At 42.6% G+C, this 22952-nt stretch overlaps 1 protein-coding gene across 2 annotated transcripts; it reads right to left on the bottom strand.

The window, feature by feature from the left end:
- Positions 1 to 1185: 1185 nt before the first annotated feature.
- Positions 1186 to 11691, bottom strand: INSIG1 (insulin induced gene 1). Of its 2 annotated transcripts, none has more exons than XM_055708690.1 (6): positions 11558 to 11691; positions 10562 to 10971; positions 7789 to 7913; positions 6935 to 7101; positions 6372 to 6471; positions 1186 to 3484 (listed from the first exon to the last, which is right to left on the bottom strand). In XM_055708690.1, the coding sequence occupies exons 2-6, from the start codon at positions 10953 to 10955 to the stop codon at positions 3455 to 3457; spliced, it is 816 nt and encodes a 271-aa protein (XP_055564665.1). In that variant the 5' UTR covers positions 10956 to 10971; positions 11558 to 11691; the 3' UTR covers positions 1186 to 3454. The 2 variants fall into 2 exon arrangements, with proteins under 2 accessions (XP_055564665.1, XP_055564664.1); XM_055708689.1 differs by lacking the exon at positions 11558 to 11691 and adding an exon at positions 11402 to 11550.
- Between the last annotated feature and the right edge of the window lie 11261 nt (positions 11692 to 22952).

Raw genomic sequence — 22952 nt, 5'->3', positions numbered from 1 at the left:
TAGTCCAGCATGTAATACTTTGTTCTCATGAATTTTGGAGCTACTCTGATGTGCAGTAAGGCAACTGAGACTTAATTTCATTATTCATCTCAATATGTTCCTGTTACATTCAGAGAACAGACTATGGGCCCTCCTGTGGCTAATTTAGCACCTGCAAATCCCCACGCTTAAAGCCAAAGGCTGAGTAACCCACCAAACAAATTTGCAGCAACTATGCACAAGTCAAATCATCACACCTGCTGGAAGACTTTATTGTTTTCCTTTAGAAATTCTGTCTTAAAATTGTCTTTAATTGTCTGTCTTAAAAGGAGACCATCATGTCCTAGTTCTCCAAGACTAGGCTGCATCCCACAGCTTTTTCCAAGAAAATATTTATTTTTAATTCCTTTTGACAAAATCTGAGCAGAGTTTCAGGGAAAGCAATGTACCTGTAGGATGTGAACCACCCTCAGCTTGGAGCTGTTAGTAGAGCATGCACTGAAGTTAAGCAAACGAAGGATATTTAAGCTAAAATAGTTAAGAAGTTCCTAATGAAGCTTCCTTCAGCTAAGCCAGACTCTACACTGATATAGATGAAATTTAATGCACTGATCAAAAAGCCATTCTATTATTCATACCACAAACGCAGCAGCTTCTACAAGTCTGAAATAAATATTTAAGTGCAGTAAAATTGGAAGACTTTTTGTCTAAATTTGCAGGATACCATCTTCCCTAAATCAGATGATGCAACATTTTTGGAATTGCTTAGCTTTATCATCTGTGCTTGCTCATTCTTACTGTTTGCACTGTAAGATGCTTCAGACTTTAGTAACTGCTACTGCAGATAACCAAGCCACAAAAGGAGTTTGCATGTTTACCCTGCCCCATCCTTATTTTGTTTCAAGTTATGAATTTCAGCATCTTGGAAGACAATGGTAATAAGATTATGTACCTTAAGTCACATAACCAGAACATACACCTATGCTGCTTTGTTGGTACAATAGCAAGAATTTTTTCTTCAACTACATAACCCAGGCCAGAAGCCACTCGAAAGGTTAATCTCTCCAAGTTCAGTTTAGGGGTATTTTTTTTTTTTTAACCACTGAGTATGCATGACTGAATATTTGTTATGCAACCATAACAACTGGCCTTTACAAGCAAGATTCCTGCATAATGTGAATACAGAGAATCCAAGGCAAACATGACTTGATCTTAAAACTTTAATAGTAAAAAAAGTGTAAAACCAAACACACCGCTGAAAACTTATCAGTAAGAATGAGAATTTAAGTGTTCAAATTCAGAATAGTGCAAATTTTCTTCACACCCCTCCCCACCTCTTCCAAACTTAAACCACTTTGGTTAAGATACTCAGAAGTATTGGCAAAAAATGAACTTTTGACTTAATTTTTGGCTGCATTATTTCTAACACATACAGATTTATTTTCAGTCTTTACAAATAAGTCTTAAATACTTCTCTATCAAACATCTGTAGAGATCACTGTCATCTTTACTTACATCTGGTTTTACAATGTTTTGAAATTGGTTTCAAGATGGTTACAAAACTGCCTCCCCAGCAGGTAGCATACTTCTTAAAACAGCTGAGCTGATCCAGTCCTGATCTGAGGAGCTACTTTCTTCAGGTAATCCTAAAAAAATGTGATTATTTAGGTTTCAAACATTTGAAGAAGGATCTCACATCAATGAAATTACTCTTGATTTACACCAAAGCAAGATTAGAATCGGGGTCCGCTCTGTAATACAGACTTTGTGCTAAACTTTTCCTGCTACAAAAAAGCACAAGCAGCAGTTACAGCATTCCCTTAGAAGAGTGAAAACAGCCAGAACACTGCTACCTGGCCTCAACTTTTTTTGATGGTCAGCCTTTAACTGATGCCTCTAACTGTGTCTGAAGCCATGTGAGATTGGAAATGAACACAAAAAAATTGCATAATACGAAAAGGCAAATCCATAAAAGTTTACAAGTACACCATAACCACACAATTGGAGTATTCCTAAAAATTTGGGTTCAACAAAAGATACAACAAAACTAGCTTTACTAGTTAAATAAATTATTGCTCCATTTGACTCCATGCAGCATTGAAATGAACTCAGAACCTTTTCTCTTTAATCTCTCATAAGAAATGATCGATAATGAAGAGAACATGAGGCTCAGATTTACTGTACATTGCACTTCAACTTTAAGACCTAATACTTGCTACTTAGGTCTCCTGTGGTCTAAGCTATCAAATGAATACCTTGTGCTCACCAGAACTAAGTATTAAGAAACACCAAATGTTTAATGTAGTGACATAAGCACTTCTGTTTTTTTAAGAAGGCAATCACAGATTGCAAGTTCTATAGGGTTGTGAAAAAACAAGTAGTGATCTCTTTTAGAAACTGAACTGAGAAAACAAGCTGTTCGCTATTTTTCACATACAGTTTACATCACATTTTAGGCCTGCTTCTGTTTCCCATCGTTTCAGTCAAAACCCTGACTCAAACAGAAGCAAGATCAAGGACACCTCTAGGAGGAAACGGCAAATGTAAGGAGCTGGGGGCACGTACTCAATGGCCAAGCACTGACCTGCAATGCAAGTTTCCCAGTGACACCAGACATTTAAGATACCTAAGACTTCCTTCAGTGAGATACTGAAGTGTATGTCCCTATTAAGCAGGAGTGCGCAGACACCCTTAAACTTCTTCCTGAACTGGGGCTAGAACGTGATTCTTGCAAACCTAACTGCAAGCTTCAGAAGTAATGAAATTTCCAGTCAGAATTTCTTGATATAGTTCATGTTCGAACAAGATTGTCTCCATTGTTCACCTATCGTACTGAATTTATGAATTCTAAACTAAGTGACTTCCAACCTTTTCTCCCTCCAACCCTCTCCACCATCAAAGACAGAAACTTAATGCAGCATAACAAGTAAGGGCACGATTCCTTCATAAGACTCCTAAAAGCATTAGTACAATGCCTTTAATCTGTTTCGATCACTCTTATTTTTAAATAACCCTATTTTTTAAAGATTTGGATAAATACTATTCCTATTAAACCATACTTCATCATTGTTAAGCACCATCAATCTACTTCCTTTGGGCACTGATACAAGAGCTTGTAATTAAATTTCAGTTTCAAGGCTTTAAAATACGGCAGCTGATTCAATAACTTACATTGGAATCTAATACTCGGAAAACTGCCACTTAGCCTGAACAGCTGTATGCAACTTGGTGTTAAACTCTTCCAGAGAACAGCCATACGCAAATGCTTACGCGGTAAATCAGGGTAAGATTTCAAGATAAGCAGTTAATTTCATTTGGCTATTCTAAGAGTGGATTAATATTTTTTTTTCCACAAGTCATTTGTGCAGTGAGCCCATAAAGAGATTATTTTTTCTAAATAATCTTCAATTTAAAACAGGAACACATCTTCGTAATGTTGCTTTCACACTGGCATCATGCTCTCTTCTTCAAAGATTTAGTCATTGTGTGGTTTCTCTGGAATACCCTATGGATAAAAAATACCAAGCACATTATATTTTAATGCCATCTGGTAAGTGAGTACATCATGCAGTTTTCAACGATTAAATGGTCAACTAGCTTCAGAGAGGATGACAATGACCTAGCAGATATGGCTTCTTATAAGAGCTCAACAAGCATGTGCTCCTTAAATCACTATGGATCTGTGATGCCTCTATTAGTTAATCTGATAAACCCACTTACCAATTGCACTACTTTTTATAAGCCTTTGCTAGCTTTCCTCCCCATCTCAGTTTATTTCTTAGCAGAAGGCACAGAGTGCTTCACTTAATGGGCATTAATTCAGCTTTTTTTAACAGTCCTCTTTCAAATTGCCTTGAAGCATGTTTATTTTCCAACTAACACCTGGTATCAGATAGACTTACTCATTTCCTCCTAAGTCCCTCTTCTAGTATGAAACCCTGTAGTATGTCAAGCGTAACAAATTTAACCAACTTCTTTAAAACAAGCTTGTTCTTTTCATTCTAAAGTCAAAATGCAAAAGTATTTGCAAGCACTGAATGCATTCAGAGCTCTGCAGCCTCCAGCAGTAACAAACAATAGATTTTTGTGAGGTCCAAGTTCCGAATATCACCCTAGTTCACCAGATGTTGAGAATGATGGTTACAACTCAAAGTGAAGTGTTGCCGTCCGTTTAATGAGCACTGACTGAGCAACTTCAGGTTGGTTAATTCATGTAAGCTCACTTGAAATCCAGTGATGGAAGGCAGAAAGCATCCCCCAGCTAAGATTTTTCAGGATGGGAGGGATGTCTCTGGGACATTTCCTGCTCTACATCTTTCTTTTCTAACTGCAAAAGCTAGACAGGGGCTGAGGAAGAAGTGAGGCAACTTCACTCCACTAGAGTAATTTCCACAAGTGCAGCCTTCTACACTAGACGTGCCCAGAAAATATCTACTGTTGGATCTGTGACTGTCACATGCAGCCAAACAGCTCAGGGACTACAGGAGAACATATCTACAAAAATAACTTTTATTCAAGTTTAGTTTAAAAAAAATGCAGTATTACATCTTCTTGCCACATTCGCAACAGCTGACGAAACCATTCTATTTTAAAGTGATATTAATTGATCTCCAGCACTGAATGCTTCGCAGTGATATACAGAAGTGGTCCTATGAAAATATAGGGCTTCAAGTTTTTCCAGACTACGTAGTGGTAACGACAAGATACTTCTAAACAACCAGAATATAATGCTTTGCCTTGCCAACTTCCCTCTTTCTTTGTAAGATGACAAGCTTGACAGAAAAGTTGCAGGCAGGAGCCAATCTGATTTTAACTACATTCAGGTGAGATGTCAGGTGAAGAAAAAGTCCTATGTGCCTATGTTTATTTTAGCTCTTCTTTAAGACTCCTTTTTTTTTGCCTTCTCACCTAAGAAGCATAGCAACTGGAAGTACTGCACATGCCAATGTGAAATACAGAACTGTAGCATATAACTGACTATGATTTTATTCTGACACTCTGCTTGCAATAGCGAAGCTTAAATAAAGCTACATTAATATATTTCTTTATCAATGTGAGTGGCAAATTTAGAAAGAGAAATGACCCTCTCTTCCCCCCATACACACAGTCCTAAGGAAAAACACATGCAGACAGTATGCACTGCTGGAATTTGAAGGGGAAGTAGTGAGCTTGTATTTTAAAGAACCTCAGAGCAAACCAAAATTGACTACGAAGTTAAGGTTGTGACCATGGTCACATAGGGAAATCTGTAACTTGGTATCAAGTCTGCAAGAAAAAAAACCCTCAGGAACAGGTGTAGATTTGCCCCATGCCTTTTTTTTTTTCCCCCAACAGCCTTTTCTACAAGAGGTTACTGTTAATTTAGCATAACTGAGAATCAATGGCTAACATTAAAATTTAATTTCTTTAGTAGTGGTGGTCAAGCAACAGGGCGCTCTTCCCCAGCTTGTCTGCAAGACTGTTCAGCCACAGCATCAAGTTCGGACTATCCACCTTAGAAGTACATTTGCATCCACCCATTGGGTTAGCAAGGCTAGGCAGAAGAGACAGAAAGCCCATTCCAGGCAAGACAACTAGCTTTAGATTAATCTTTTTACTCATTTGTGGTTCAGTCCCCAAAAGCAGCTCTCTCCCTTATTAAACAGTTCAGAGACTAGTATTTCAGGAACTCCTAAGTCTACAAATGCCCTTCCTTCAGTAAAAATGCAATGCAAAGGACTTATGTAGCAAAGAAGACAGAAGTTAAATCAATACAGTATTAATTATTATTATCCATCAGTGTCAGAACAGTTTTCACAACCAAGCCTTAGGCTGATGTGCAAGCATACAGCCAGGTTTACTCTTAACATATGCTGCAAGGAAATAATTCCTTAAGAACCTAGCAAATGAAATTGTAATTTATACTGTATTATCCCATATATGGAGTGATACTTGAACTACATCTTAAGTGACCAGAAAGAGCATATTTTACTCTAGAGTGGTGGAACTTAATGCTATACAGGGACATTTCCTTTCATCTACATAAGAAAATGCTTTACTGCATAATTAGAGAAAGCCCATTTGTGGCTCAGTTTTCTAGCGACCTTAGATGTTATTTCAAAGTACTGAGCAGGAGTGATTAAGATTCTCAGCAGAAGTGGCATGCTGATTCTAGTCTTATTTAGACTGTTGCTGGAAAATGTTAAATACAAAAGATACTCAAACACTTACTAAGACAATTCCCACTCTACTGGCAACACACATTGTACGCTTACATTTCAACTCTTGGGAAGATACCTATCTATCTCTGTCAGTTTGTGAGTCATACCCTTAAAGGCATAGTTTGTTCTTGGATTAACAACAATGGAATGTATTTGGATTGTTAAAGGAAATGCTAATTATACAGTAATTACCATAGCCAGTTGGCGTCCTATGTTTCCTACAGTCACACCTCCTGAGAAAAATATACATGGAAGCCAAGAACGAATGTAAAGAAAATCTGGGGATGTATACCTAGTAAAGAAAAGGAAGTAAGTTACAGGCAAGTTATTAACATCACCTTACATACTCTTAACAAGATGCTATGGAATTCTCTCTCTGGACCCAAACAAAAAACCAGTAACATAGGAGAAGAAATAGGGAGACCAAATTAAGTCTGTTAACTTAGTAAGCTTCTTAAACCCAATGTCCTAGCTAGCAAAGTTTAGAAGCCAGTTAATGATACACCAAGCCAGCGTAAGTTCAGTTTTCTGAGCTTTCACCACTTCAACATACATCTCAATTTGTCTGCTCTCCACCCTCCACCCTCAGTTCTCAATCTGATCATTTCTAAAACAGACAATCAGCTGCCTTAGACAAACAAAGTCTTATTACAAGAATATGCTAAATATGTTAATAACTAACTTCCAGTGCAGGTGCATCCCTGTTTCTAGTTAAGACATGAGAACTCAAATAGTAATTTAAAAGCTTAACTTACTGATAAACACCATTATATACAAGAAACTGGGTTATCAGAGTTGCTACAAAGGCTATTGTAATTCCAAGTCCGAGACCACTTCTTGAACGATCAAATGTCCACCACAGACCCAGTGATAAGGCTGCTAGAGTCAGGGACAGCTGGATGTTGTTTGCAAAATCTAGTTTCTGGAAAAAGATGTTAAGGACAATCCTTTTAAGTCCGCAGACATCCTGCTGCTGAAATTGAACAAGGGAGAACTCAAAACTGAAAATGAGCGTGATTCTGTATCTCTACAATACATTAGGGATTTGGTTTTCAGACCTGACGAGCAATCATAGCTCTTGTTGACTTTGACTGGAGTGTGAGTAAAAAGGCAACATCAACTTTTGTCAAACTAAGTGTCTAAAGAATATACTATTTTGCAATATATTTAACTTTTATGGATTTCTGGCTCAAGTAACCTAGTTATCACTGCTGATTTAGATTTTCTGCCCAAACCACCATTATCCAACACAAAGAACACTGACTGAAAACTGTTCAGTGTACCTCACCAGTAAACTGTGTTAACTCTTAGATGCAGACAACATACGAATTAAAATAACACAACTATACTGTTACGCTTGCAGTTAAATCAGACATACCATGATGTCTACCCCTCTTCCCTCCCAGAAGCCCCCCCCAACTACTTTTAAGTGAACTGTGTTATCTATCTTAAAGTAACTAGTGTGGTGTACTGCAAGTCTCAGAGAATTTTGTCTCTGCCAGCAGCACCATCCTTACCTTTGTAATTTTCACAGATGTGAGTCGGAGAGACTGTTTCATGACAACAGACTAAGCACATCGAGCAACAATGCAAATTAGTTCAAGGATACAGCACTTGCATGGTTAATGCCAACGAAAACTGCTATACATCGCATTACGCTGGCCCATTCTCTCTTGAATTTGTGTGGTTCCCCAAGGTGGCTGTCAATGCAGGGATACAGCAGGCCAACAACAGCTGCAAGAGAAGCAACACAACTTGTACGAACCATTATACAACGATTACTTCAATATTACTAAGTATTAGTTTGGCAAACAAGTGCTTGACAAAATACAGGCACTTGTCATGCTACTCCAAGTCTGATGAAGTAAAGCAAATTATTACTCTCCTACTTTAGAAAAGAAAAAACTCCACTCTAACAAGCAATTATCTGCCTGAATCTTTAAGGCAGAGATACATATTGCAACGTTAAAGTGTTACTCTAAGTTCCTTTTCTCCAATGAGCATGTACCATCTGACATCCTGAGCAGAAGCTTGTTTTGTACCAATAAATAACAGAGCATAACAAAAGCTGAGTTACAGTGAGTAATGCAATATCTGTTTATTGGTCACATGCAGGGCAGTTTTATGAACTCAGCTCATTAGCTGTGAATCAGGCCCTGAATTAAATATTTGCCTGTACTCAAGTTTCTTGGCAGAACTGCTTTCTCTTCTTCTGCCAGGCTGTAGATCAGCCTATGCTCCCATCCAAATCAGGTGGATTACGATACTAAATAGAAGCAGAGCTGAACTTAAAGAAGCACCTGCTTTTGGTCATATTTATGCGAGAGAAAAACAACTACTCATACTATTAACGAGACAAAGTTTTTCTCCTCATACAGCATCTTCTCAGTCTGCATATTGGTTGGAAAAGAAAAACATAGGCTAGTGTTAGATCAGTTGCTAGCACAAACACTAGATGAGTTTCATTCTTCTAAGCCTTGCAACTCCATGTGTTGTCACCAACTCCAGGGCTAGACATGCTGCTTTATAACTGTATGTAACATCTGTCTTTGTTCCCTTTCCTACCCTTCCCCTCCCCTCAAACTCTGAAGAGAAGTAGCTTAGTAACTTCAATGTTAAGAAGGCTACAAGACATATGATTCAAAGGCAGGCATGTGGTCTGATGCTGAAACAATTTCATTATTCTAATGCCAGTTACCAGATCCTTTACCTTATGGTAACAGCTAAATGCCAGAGTTTTATCCAGCTGTGACAGGACTATGAGAACTGTCATTGGGGTGTATCAACCTCTTTTTACTACAAAGTTTATAAGTCATTCAAGTTAATGGTGTATCATTCATACTCCCTTACTATCAAGTACAAATAGCACATGCCAATATGTAAGCAGCCCTGAGGAGAAAGACTTGGGGGTGTTGATGGATAAGAATCTCAACATGACTTGGCAAGATGCATTTGCAGCCCAGAAAACCAACCACATCCTGGGCTGCATCAAAAGACGTCAGCAGGTTGTGGGAGGTCATTCTCCCCCTTGACTGCTCTTACAAGATTCCACCTGGAGTACTGCATTCAACTCTGGGGATCCCAACATAAGGAGGACATGGACCTGCTGGAACAAGTCCACAGGAGGGCCATGAAGATGATCAAGAGGCTGGAGCACCTCTCCAATGAAGACAGGCTGAGAGTGTTAATGGTTGTTCAGCCTGGAGGCGGCTTCAGGGAAACCTTACAGCAGCCTTCCAGCACCTAAAGGGGCCGACAAGAAAGCTGCAGAGGGACTTTTTACAAGGCCCTGCAGTGACAGGACAAGGGCAGAATAGCTTAAACTGAAAGAGGGTAAGTTTAGATAGGAAGAAATTTTTTACTGTGAGAGTGGTGAGACACTGGCACAGGTTGCCCACAGAAGCTGTGGATGCCCCCATTCTTGGAAGTGTTTAAGGCCAGGCTGGATGGGGCTTTGAGCAACCTGGGTGAGCAGTAAAGGGGTTGGAACTAGATGATCTTTAATTTCCAATGCAAACCATTCTATGAATAGCACTGCATTAAAAAAAACAAAATGCAAGAGTTGTTTAAATATTTTCAGTACAAATAAGGTATGATTACAGTGGGTTTATTTCCTAAAATTTAACGTCTTTTTAACCCTCCAACCCTTCATTAAAGCCTTATTTTGTTTCGACAAGGATAGGAGTGGGCTTATTAACGCTAATTGCACTGGCTGCTGTGCCAACCGCACCGCAATCCGCGTTTTCTGGGGTATTTTGTGCTGCAGCTCTGGAGGCAGCCAGGGGCCGGGGGCAGCGGGCAGCCGCCGCCGCACGTGACTTCCTTGTTTTCGGCCCAGCCCGTGGCCAGTTCGCGCCGGCAGCCAATGGCGAGCGCCGCCCGCCACTCACCAGTTCGCCGGTAGCCAATGGCCGGCGGGGGGCGGGGACAGCGCGGCACGCCGCGGCCCCGCCACGCCCACTCGTGCCCCGCCGTGGGGCGGAGGGGGCGCGCGGGGGTACCCCGCGGTGAACTCGCGCCCTCACCAGGGAAGCACGGCGGAGCTGCGTGGGCAGCGCCTGTTCCCACAGCCACCGCCGCGCCACGGCGCTGGAACCGCTCACTCGCGCTTCCAGACCGCACCGCCGGAAAAACGCACTTTTATCTACATTCAGAGTGCACCGGCTCAAAGAAAGCCTTGGGACACGCGGGATAACGCGTGGGTGGCTCCTGCACGTGGATAACGCTGGAGCAGGCATGCATCCTTCCAAAAGGCTGAGTCGGCATCACTCTGGGATGGAAGCACTGAGCTCCCGCACGCACAGGTCACAAATTCAGCCTCACCACCTCTCCTCCCCACGGAGGGGTAGGGAAAAAGATCACTCGTGGAGTCAGCAACTCACCTGCTGCTGTCCCGCAGCATGGGGGCACCCACCAGGCAGAGGAGAAGAGAGTAGAAATGACTTCGTCGGGGAACAGAGTCACATTCCTCTGGATCTGCAGCAAGTTCAGCACCAGGGCCATGAAAGCACCGACAACGAAGAGGACCACACTCCTCTGCACCAGGTGTTGACTCAAGTTCAAGGTGCTGGTGGTGGTGGTGCTGCTGCTGGCACTGGCGGTACTGGGGCTGTGTGCTCCGTGACCCACCAATGCCAGCGAGGGGCTCGGTACGGAGGAACTCAGCATCTCGCCCACCTTGGCGGCCAGCCCAGCAGCCGTGTCCCCCAGCTGGGTTTTGTGCCTTCCCCTGGCAGTGCAGGAACAGCTCCAGGCGCAGTTCTCCAGCCTGGGCATTGGCTTCACCAGAGTCCTGAAACACAGGGCCAGGCTGTTAAAACCCTCCAACAACGGGTCAGCTCGACGCTTTACGCACCGCTGACACACACCTCCCCCCGCCCCCCGCCTCCTCCACCGCCAACCGGGCAGCTCAGGGCCCGACAGGCCGGGGGGAAAGGTGGGCGCTGAGCAGGAGCGGGGTGACCAGACCCACCTCAGCGGCCACACGGCCGGGGGCTGCGCTGCTGCGGCCCGTCACCGGCGGGGCCCCCGGCCCCAGTGACCCGAGCGGCTAAGCCCCGGGGGAGGCCGGGGACAGGGACCCCCGCCCACTGCTCCCTTAGACCCGCGCTGCCCCCTCTCCCTCGGGGACGGGGCTCGCTTCCCAGCTGGGGGTGTGTGTAAAACCGCGCCGACCCCCTCCCCGCCGGCCACCGGGGACGCGGGCCTCCCCGCCCTCTCACCTCAGGGGGCTGCGCCCGCCGCCGCCTCAGCCCGTGGGGGAGGGCGACCGGCCGCCGCTCTGCCGCCTCCCTGCCGGCTCGCCGCCGCGGCCCGCGCCCCGTGTAAGGTTTATAAGCCCCCAGCCGCGGGTGTCACGTTACCCGCCGCCGACCTACCCGCGGCCGGAGGCAGCGCCGGGCCCGCCGCTCCCCTCCGCCACCCCTCCCCTCGGGCCGGGCCGGGGCGCGCGGGGCGGGGCCGGGCGCGAGCGCCGAGCGCGGGAGCCGCCGCGCCAGCCCGGGCGCCCGCGTCCAGTCGGGTGAGGCGGCGCAGCCAATGGCGGCCGGGCGGCTGATATGACGTGCGGGACACACCACCCGCCCCCCCCCCCACCTCCCGCCGCCCGCGCTGCGGCTGACGGCGGCAGGACCGCGCGGCGGCGCCGGCCAATGGCGGGGCGGGGGCGGGAGCGCGCCGCGGGAGGGCGCGCGCGCCGCCGCCGGGCGGGAAAGGGACAGGGGCGAGGGGGCGCGCGCGGCGGCGGGGGTCATCTCCCCCACTGAGGCGCCGGCCCTGGGGAGAGCCCGGCGCCGAGCTGCGCCCGCCAGCCCGCCCCGGGGCGGTGGTGGTGATGTTGAAGGTGGTGGTGATGGTGGTGGCAGTGGTGAGGGTGGCAGTGGCCTCCACAGCCCAGCCCTCCCGTGCTCACCCAGCCCACCGTGGTGGGTTGCCCCCTTGGGAGAGGGCAATTAGTCATGGGGAAGGTTGGAGGTGTCAGCTGTGGCATCTCCTGAAGATGAAGGGACTGGTGACCCTCACTGTCATAATTCTACAATGATGGTGCAAGGAGATCCCGCCAAACCCATGACTGCGTAAGAAGATGGTGCCAAACGCAGACACTGCATCAGCGCCCAGCCGCGGGGTCCCTGGCACATCCCAGACTCCTGGCTGTTGCCATCAGTGCTGGCAGCCTGAGCAGCCACTCTGCCAGCACCCGCCGAGCCTGGGTCGTGGTTCTCCCAGCCTAGCGTAGCGTCATGAAAACACAGTCAAATGCAAGTTCACCCCCTGGATTCTGCAAGGGTCTGGAAAGTGGCCTAGTAGAGCTGGTCAGCTGCATGTGCTGTACATCACGTTAGAGTTCAGCACCAAAAGTTGTCTACAGAGCAGGACTCAGCTGCTAGGCTTCTTTTTTAAGATGCCAGTTCTCCATAATACATTAGAGACCGATATGTTGATGCAGTAGGAATAACTGGATTTCTTGTTTATTTGGCTGGCCTCTCTGGAGCCAGCACATCTTCTTTGTCATGTGAGGTACGCCCTCTTCACAACTGGAAAGAATATAGGACCCAATGACTTCCCAAGCAATGACACTGAGGGGTGAAGAGCAGTTGCTAGCCATGCCTGTGATGGGCAGAACGATGGTCCAAGTTCTTGAACCATCAATGTTCAATGATGGTTCCAGTTGTCTTTCATTGATGTGTTAAATGTAACAAAAAATACAGAGTCAAAGATACGGAAAAGGGCAGGTCCAGGTCTTCTGTATATCGTAAAAAGTAAAATTTGTCTGGGATATGGCTATCTTTTCTGATCTTTGCTCAGTTCTAGCTGGGACGCAAACAGGATTGCCGAGCCTGCTGAGCAATGTGCCTTTGGATGATGTACTTCACTGTCTTGGTGATGAACAAATTGTTAGTGACACTGCTGGAAGTGACAGAAGAGCCCAGTATTTTTCTCTCAGTAATGACTGCTTTGGGATCAGCCCAGCCCTGTCTCGCAGACTTTACTGCTGGACCGCTGTATATGTGTCCTTTGTATGTGGAGCGGTAAATACTCCGTTTCCACTGCTGTTTTCTCTCAATAGTGTACCGAAACAGCTTTTGATTTTAGTCTTGTGGGCTAAAATTGTTTGGATTCTTCTGTCAGATTTTTAACAACACAGTTTATTTCCCTTTCTTCATGTTTTCTTCTGACCTAGTGGACCTGCACTGTAAGTTTGACTTAGCTATTTTCAGAGAAAACAGCCTTAATATATTGTTAGCTTTTAATGGGTTCCTCCACAGAAACATTTGATTTGTTCCAGGAAATCACATGCAGACATAACACTTCCCTTCATGGCAACCATGTGTGAGTTTTGAATCGACACAGGCAATTTGTCTGTGTCCCTAGACTGCTAAACAATAGCTTTGGCAACCCTAAGTAAGAGATAGAACTCATTCCCTGGGAAATTTTCTTCTTTGTAGAGTCACTTTGAGATTTATCCACAGTCCTGTTGATCTGAGATAAAGTGACCCATCTTTGTAAGAAACCTCTTTCTGGAGTTTACCTGTGGGAAACAAGTATAATTCATTGTTGCTTGTGCCACATCTCTACTTTATTTGAAATAATATCTTTCTGTATTAAAATTTTTTTTCCTTGAGTCTTGCCCATCTTCTGAGTGTCTGGGCAGAGTTCACATTCCCTTGTGCTGTGTCTGCTAGTTTTCTTTCCTGAAAGAACCTCTTAAGCATTTTTTTTAACTCTGTGTTTTTCCTTTCCTCATGCTTATGTCTCTTTTGCTACTTCCTGCAGCATATTTTATTACTTTTGTTTTTCATACTCATAATATCATGTGGTGGTGCCCTTTTTTCTTCCAGGTTTCTTTCAAACAGCAGAGACCAACTTCTGAGGTGGCAAAACTTGCTGCAGCTTCGCTAAAACCAGCAGAATCAATACAAATCTACACTAGTTGAGAAACTGGACCTAAGCATGTTTTTCCTGAAGGTACCTACTTAGAATAAAGGTTAAATGCCCTTTATGTTCATGTTGCTTTACAGTCATAGTGCTTTACATTTCCTTTCCAAATCCTAAAAAAGGTTAGGCCTCTGCATGCTTTGAGTAATGCCTGAAATTTTACACTTAACAGTTATTTCTGGAAAGAAGTGCTCACGTGTCTTTGTAAGATTAATGACATTGTTATTTTTGTCTTATTCCTTAGCAAAGACGGCAGGATGTACAAGTACCCAGCATCACTACTCATTACAGAAATAAATAATTTCACCTGTTCTTTCATGCTTGCTGTGTTAAACTCTGTGATGTTCTGAAATCTGACAACGTGTTTGTCTCACAAAGGCTGTTTCATGGGCCTTTTACACGGGAAGCTTAGGATACTCAGACATTTTATTTTTCTCTCTACTTCAACTAGATAAAAAAATGAGCTGGCTGCTGATACAATCTCAGAAGGCAGTGGTAGAGAATCACGGAGCAAGACCTGTATTATGTGTAAAGCTGCTCTCCCTCTGCTCACTGGAGACTTTTTGGAGTTTATTCACCTTCAAGACTTTCTCCTATTGATATAAGAGTACAGAAACCTTTGAGTCATAAGCTAAGCCTTAGTCCCCTGTGTCTCCACAGAAGGATTTAGTGACATGCCTTGTTTGATTCCTGATGCTAGCCTTATGTACAAGAGTTCAAAAAAACTTTTGTCATCATCAGCAATTTATCAGACTGAGTTCTTTACTTTATCAGCAGTCTCCAATGTAGTAGTGTGAATTCTTAGGAATCTGCAGCGAAGCCTGCAGATGGTGTGGTGCCTTCTCAGAGGTCAGTGTATCCTGGTAATAAATGGTGTATGCTGAGTTCTGTAGGATAGTTTTGTGAAATTGCCCAAGTCCCAGGGCAGGAGCTCATTAAAAGCTAAAAGGAGAAGGATGGGGAGTGATTACATGGTACAATAAGCAGTATGCAAAACATACAGACTCTGAACAAGACAAACCCTAGCCAGAACACCTCAGGCTTGTAAAACAAAGAGGTAAAAAAAAATGTGTTAGTGGTTAGTCTATAGTAATGTGAGTCATCCACAGTGAGCAGAACTTAAAAACTTGTCTGTTTTTACATAATCTGAGGATGAGAAACTATGGTTGGAGTCTGAGCATGGAAATGAAACCCTAAAATACCCTAACAAAGCTCTGTCTTTGTGTAGTTAATAATATTGTAGTGGGCACATGACAAATGTGAACTGAAGTTTTTTGTTTAGTTGCCGACGTTTCTCTAGCTGCTTTTTGACTAGAACAAAACAGAAAGAACAATTATATGTAGGCTGCAGTCTTCAAGTGTCTATAAATTCATGTAACAACCGTCATATAATTAGCTAATCAACATCCCACATGCAGCTGTGGGTACTTACTCACTGTCAATGGACCTCTGTCCTGACACAAAGACAGCATCTTTTGCCTCAGTTTCGTCTTCATTCATCACCGTTGTTCTGCATATTTATAGCAGTGAGTTCAATGAGTTCATGCTTGATATTCAAGATGGTGATTTAATCTAAACATCCTTACAAAAAAAATACTATTTGTTGGTTATATTATTGTGATAAAATTACTTGTTCGATGATAATAGTAGGTTTGTGAGGCTGGCATAAGCAGTGTTACAGAGGCAAGGTATTCTGTCCTTGGTGTGGTTAAAAAATGTTGGAATTTTGGTCTTGCTATATTTACTTTCATACATTTATTTATACTACCTTCAGATCTTTAAAGTTACTAATTAGAAGTGGTGTTTCCATCCCTTTTTTCTTTTCATGTTCACTGTGACGTAAAAAGCAGGGCACTACAAGGAGCAGGTTTCCTTGAAAGTAAAATTATTGGCTGTAACACCTTTGTAAATGAGTAGCTAGTCAATCGTTATATGAGGGGATGTCCAGTTCCTTATAATAGTAGTTCAAATCAAGATAGTCTAAAGAATAGGTGAAATAAAGAGGTATTCAGATTTAAAAAAAAAAAACCAGAAGAAACATTGTGTTTTGTCTTTTATATGCATTTGTTTCTTGATGCAAACATTACTTGCATGAAGAAGAAAACTACATTTCTATCACCAGTTCCTATACAATGTCACGTTTTGCAAAAGGGCTCCTTCGAGGTGTATGTGCAAGCGTGTCCATGGCTGATTGTTAGCTCAAGTGTTTTTCACTTGTTTGATGACCCAGGACTTCCCATATAGGAAAAAATCAGAAATTTCCTCAAGGATTGCGATGTGAACTACAGTGTCCTTACTCAGCCCTCTTCTCATGGTACACAATTCCAGCACTTTTGTCCTCTCATGATGGCAACCTTCCCACTCCCTTCTTGTCATATGTGCCTGAGGAAGATGCTTCTGGAATTCATATGCTAGCTTGTAGTGTTAACCATGGAGTCACCACAAAGGAGTTACTCCCCCCGTACATGCTTAAAGCTTTAGACTTCAACATGCCACAGTAGGGAAGACATGGAGTGGCACTCTCCTGTAGCTGTTCAGCTTGGAACAAGTAATTACAGAGGAGAGGAAGGAGCTTTACAGCATCCTCATTTTATAAACTCTTACCACTGCGTCAGGTAGAAGGACTGTTCTCATCTAGGAAAGCTAGCTGCAGCCTCAGTGTCTGATGAGATAGCCAAGGTCTAAATCAGATGAGCAATTTTCTGCTCTGCCTCTTTCTTCCCTGTCCCTACTGTGCTAATAGCTATAAATAGCAGAGGTATGGCTACAAAGAATAGACTCAGTATCACACACACTGGTTATATCTGTACATCTTCATGCCCCTTAAACTCTGGAGCACTGTGGCCCAGAGCTTTAGAGCTGTTGCTATTGTATGCAAAACACGTTCTTCCAGAGCTTTTCCACACAAGGTGATTCTGCCCAATTCACATGGCTTTTAAAAAAATAGACCTTGAAGACATCTATCGCTTATCTTCCAGGATGATGTGATGACTGCATGAAGGAGGTCAGAGGAGGTGCCTGAATACTGCCAGTGCCTCTTCCAGGCTGCCATCTTGATAGCATGAATATGTAGAGCTAATCTCACCATGATTTTTTCTCCAGACATGCTGTAGTCCTATATTCAGAGAACAGTCTTGGTTTTGAACAGAACATTGGGAAAAGCTTTCCAGTGTAAAGCTCCCAATGCAACCGGGAAGACCAATGCAGAGGAAAACCAACACTGCAGAGAGAACATGTGCATGCACTAGTGCATGATGTGGTATGAGTGTGTGGCTTCCACGTGGCATCATGATTAGTACTGTAACATTGCCACTTTTCAGGCAAAATCTTAAGATTCCCATTCCAGTGATTCCATCAGTACTCTTAAATGCAGTTCACTATACCTAGGTGGTAAGTATTGCTGTTAGGTATGTTATTAGATTGCCAAGCTGAACTTTAAGTTAAAAAAGTGCAGCATATGGGAAGCCTACAACTTTGCCTGGAACAACGCTTCAGAAACCACTGAAGCTAGGTTATTCTGAAAAATGTACTTAGTTAAAGCCAAACCCTTCAGCCTTTACTTATAAAAGGACACACTTTACTTGTAATAATGAGATCAGGCCACTTGCATGCAAACTCAAAGAACATAATTATGTACTAAACTGTACTAGTTGTATGCTAACGTAACCCTTGATATCATTGTAATGCAGGATTGGACCTTATACAACAGCTTCAAATATACCACAGTGAATTTTACTATTTTTATAGCGACTGCTAACGTTAGTCTTAAATGAAATACCGGGTTAGGATTCTGCAAATTTCAACCTGTTAATGTTCTGAGCTGTGCACTGCCAGCTTCACTTGCTTATTCAGGCTTATTTTGGGATGCTCCTAATGCAAAGTACTGAAGGAGTTCAAAACACATAGGAGAACAACGTGCATGGCTTAGGAACATGCACTGTGCCCGCTCAGTTTGCTCAGATTAACGCACGTAATGGAGGTGCTGAAGTTAGTAGCTGTTGCTTTCAGGTGACCTTGGCAAGAGCCGGGGGAAATGGTAAGTCCAGAAGGCTGCTGAGATCCCAGTTTGTCTGGTCTGGCCTTGGGAGGTGTCTGTTTCCCTCCTCTGACTGTGGTGAAAGCTTCTCTTTCTTTGTTCAGAGGTAAACAAAGAAGGATAGGTTCGAGCTTTGAGGCCAGAAGGCAACTATATGTTTCTACCCTGCTATCATACAGAATGGCTTGTAGGTCCAGAACTCACCCAGGTTTCATTGTTTGGTCAGGTTTGTTTGTGTATTGCCTCACAAGGTCAGGTGTCTGTGACATTTGCAAAGTGAGATCAGTGGCTTCACATCTATTGCAAAGGCTCAGAAACTGTGATTGCAGAAAGACAAACAGGCATTAACCTCTTGGGTGTTGCTGGTTTGTTAGGTCCCACATCCGGCAAGTGAGAAACAAACACAAGGAATAAAGAATGATAACCCCATCAGAGGAAACAGAAGAAACAAATTGCCTCAAGATATAATAGATTTGTGTCCCATCTGAGAAGCTAAAAAGTCTCTGCATTCCATCTGAGAAGCTGTTGGTCTTCTCATCAGCCAACCTGGGCATGTATTCAACTGAATATGTATTTAATTTTCTCACATTCACTGGAGGAATCTCAGTTGGAAAAATCAAGCAGGCATCTGTCCTCTGCATCTGAATCAGCAGCACAAAAATTTGTGGATATTAAAGAGAACCTGCCCCTATTTTTTAACTTTTAAGAATCTGCTGTTTTTGCTTTGTGGTTAGTTGGTTGCCTGTGTTTGCCTGTTGAAATCTTTGTTCTTGCACTGTGTTGTTTCTCTGGAATGCTATGAGCAGTTGTTTTTATTTGTTCATACTTGGGTGGAGCTAACTGTCTAACTGGGTAAATATTTGCAATGTTATACATGCATGCACAGAAGACAAAGAGGGTCGGATTCCTATTGACATGAATGGTATTTTACATCAGCCTGGCAATGTAAAGTCTTAAATAAAATTGGTAACTACAAGGCCACTTCGTATGGTCAGGCCATGTAAAGTTGATTTAGTATAAATAACTGTCATGTCCGTATTTATTTGTAATTACAGATGGACTATATTTTCCAGTTGGGAGGTTTTGTGATTACAGCCATGAAGGGGAGAGCTGACTTATTCACCGACTTCATGTTCAAAGGTGCTTGACTTCTACTGGGACTTAGCCCTGTTGAAAAACAAGACATTTATTTACCCGCCTGTCTTTGGACATCAAGGGTGAGTTTTCCACAGATGTAGAAATTCCCTGAGTGAACGTTAATAGGTCTAAATGCCTGAAGCTGTTTTGACAATTGCAAGCTTGTGGTACTCATGGAAGGTGTGTTTGTATATATAATAAATACCTTGTATAAACCTTACCAGGTGACTACTGCACGTATTATCATTAGCTAAGCTACAAAGTACACTATAAAGATCTACACACATATGAAGAGATTGTAATAAAGACTTATCACTGAAGAGACTGTTAATAGGTAATGCAGCCTTTCTTTGTACAAAGGTTAATAAAAATGGTTGTGACATAAGGAGAAGTCAAATTGAACTCCAAAGCTGAGGTGCTGTGTAGACCTGGCGCCAGTTCAGCTTCTGTGTAGATGTAGCTATGAAAGCCTGGAGCTTATCATCAGCTGATTTATCTGCCTAGTCTTGAAAGAATTGCATAGTCTCATAGTGCCATTGCTTCACGCATGCCTTAAGGGAACAAGTGTCTGTCTGTGGGTCTAAGAAATAGCTTTAGTGTAAGAGTTTTATTTTATTCACAATTATTTGTCTTGTTTGAAATTCTCACTGTATTTCTTCAAGGTTCAGCTATTTATTCTTGTCTTCAAAAAATAAATTTAGAGTTTCACTTCCACAGGGCCAAACTCGGATGCTTTTACACTGTCTGGTATCTTACTTCATCATTAGTTCCACTGGGTTCATTGATATTAATTGTGGTGCAAAGTATCCCACAGATGGTGTAAAACCTCCCAATCTGTTTTAAGCCTTTTATTACCATAGTGTTGCCATCCACTCCCCCACTCCTCCTCGTCCTTTACTGCAGGTCCCAGGTTTTTGTCTGCCTTTACTATGTGTGTATTGAAGCTCTGCTTGTCTCTGTGCAAGCATTCATTGACCAGGTAGTCATCACAATCTCTGCTCCTGCTTCGTTATTCCTGTCGCCAGTCCCTATGGTGTGCTCGCAGATATCCCTGTGGAATCGTTCCATGAAGCAGAATGGGGATGTGAGCCAGGTAACACAGATTGCCTTGCTGCTTTGGGCTGTACCCCTTCTCTGATCTAATTCACTTCTCCCCCATCCCTACGAATGGCGTGGTGAGTAAGAATAAGCAGCTGCAGAGAGGCAGCCTGCTGAGGTCAGTCGTAACACTGCCTGTTTTGCCTTCCCTGCTTGGAAAGCATGTCTCACTTCACCACCAAGCCATTTCACAAGGGTTGTGCTGAATAATTTCCTGTGAGCTCTTGCCTACCAACTGATGGCAAACTGACTGTAACTTTTCTTGTTGTAGGGGTCTTTGTAAGCTCCTTTTTAGATCCCTGTCAACTCACGTTGACTATTTCCCTCAGTGACGTGTAACTGGAATTTATAAAAAAGCATGTATGATTCTGTGTTTTTCCTTGCTACCTTCATTCTGAAAACATCTTGAACATTATTTGCTTAGTGACCTTTACCCAGTTGTAGAATCAGGTTAAAAATGTTCAGTGGCTTTAAAGGTATAGGATAAGTAGGAAAGCAAATGCTAGACAAGGCAGCAAGGCTGAATAGATCTTTTTTCATTAAGAAAGCAGGCTAAAAATGGTACCAATTCCACAACTTGATATTCAGTAACATACTAAATATATACAGACTGACTTCCTTATGATTTTGAGATTAGTATTACCAATCCTATTTCTCTACAGTGTTTTTCCTGCTTCTTGTGTGTAAACAATCTGTAGTAATAGTACAGCGGCACTCAGTCCTCATCGTCAGGCAGCCACCCATGGAAATTAGTTCCTCCTTCAAGTCTTGCCTTTTCTCTGGGTGCTGCATTTAGTGATGCTGATGATATGTGTGTGAGTAGCCTAGGACATTTCTTATTCTCTACCAGATCTTTATCCTACCATCACTGTGTTTTCTGAGCACTTCCATCCGGTTTTGCCTGAAGATTTGGACAAAGCTTTCTAACCTGGATTATATATGTATTTCATTGACTTAGTGTGAAAGCTTATCTGAATTGGGCAAGCAGAATTTGTCCTGTTGTTTGGTCTTGGGACGTTACTGAGGATTCATTTAAGTAGCAGAGAAGCTTTCATGACGCTGGGGAAGTAATGTGTCCTTCTGTGCTTCTGCTCGCTTACCTGGATCTGTTAAAGCCAAGTCTTGTCCATTCACAAAAGAGATTTGTCATGAAAATCTGGTATCTGGATTGGCAGCCAGTCAGAAGTGCCTAACTGTCCAATGACTTTCCCCAGAAGTAAAAGTTAAATTTGCACTTGAAATTTTTAAGCACATATTTAAAGTCCACGACCTAATTTGCTGAGGGAGGTCATTAACATTTTGCTTTGTATTAGGAAATACCCTTTACGAATAAATTTCAATGGGAAAAGCAAAAACCTGGGTTTGTTCCAAAAGGTTCATTCATGAAAAATTCTGCTGAATAAAAAAAGAAAATTACAGTTTTTTAAAAGACTTAATATATATTTGTTATGGAAGTTTTAGTCTAGACTAACTGTACCTTTTACAGATAACTATTAATTCAACTGATGTTTGTGATTACAATGTAGTAAATACTGTAAGAATTACTGGCATGTCTTTAATATTCTCCTTGCATAACATATCTGGATTCTCCATAGAAATAAAGCCTGCTGCTATTTCATGTTGAAGATGAAGTATGTCCATCAATGTCTTTCTAGGGGAATAGAGAGAACAAGGACTGGGAGAAGGTCATTCAGCCAACACAGTCCTCGTGAGGAGCAAACTTGCACAGTAGCTTGTCTTTAACTCTTCCCAAGCAGTGCAGCATGTCATTGCTTTTGCAATAAACCATTCTTCAGAAACAGATACAAACCAGCTGAAAAACAATTGAAAACATAATTTTATATAATACTGTCAAACAACTTTACATCACCTTTCTGAAAGGCTGCTTTTCAGCATGAAAAAAAGAATGGCAGAAGTGCAAGGAGGACAGAGAATCTTTATGACCAGTGGAAGCATGGTGGGCCTTTTGCTCTAGAGAAATGGATGGACGAGATCTGCTTAAACCAAGCATTAGTAAAATAATTTGGACCTAGGCTTGTGGTAATGATGTTTAGCAAAAATGCTGCCAATGCTTTTTTGCTGCCCAGAGTTATACTGAACTGAACAAATTTTCTAGGGTTCTGTTTTGCACCAGCCTGCAGCTGCATAGTTGATCAATCCTATCTTTTGGGAAAAATTGAATTTGTACTGAGGTATGAAATTTTTAGTTCAGGTCTTTTACAAAGATTTGTTCCCAATAGCTAAAATCCTGTTTATTTGTCTATTGCAGTTCCTTTACAGTTTGTTGCATAGTACATCAAGAAGGCAAACAAAGCTTCATCCTCCTCTGGACAGCATTAGGAACAGATCCACTGACTCAACTGCTCAAGAGGATGAAAACCAAAATTTGGTACTTTATTCCAATCCAAAGCACATAAAACTTCTCTTCTTCTTTGACCTACAGTCCCACAACTAAACTATATAAATATATGTATATATCTATATAAACACATAACTAAAGAACAAGAGAAAATACAGCAAACTGTAGTATCTATGACTGCATTCGCTACTGTATCAGCATTGCTATG

Source organism: Falco cherrug, chromosome 4 (assembly GCF_023634085.1).
Source record: "Falco cherrug isolate bFalChe1 chromosome 4, bFalChe1.pri, whole genome shotgun sequence".
NCBI lineage: Eukaryota > Metazoa > Chordata > Aves > Falconiformes > Falconidae > Falco > Falco cherrug.
The sequence above is the reverse complement of the archived record's forward strand: the minus strand, read 5'-3'. Positions and strand labels throughout refer to the sequence as shown.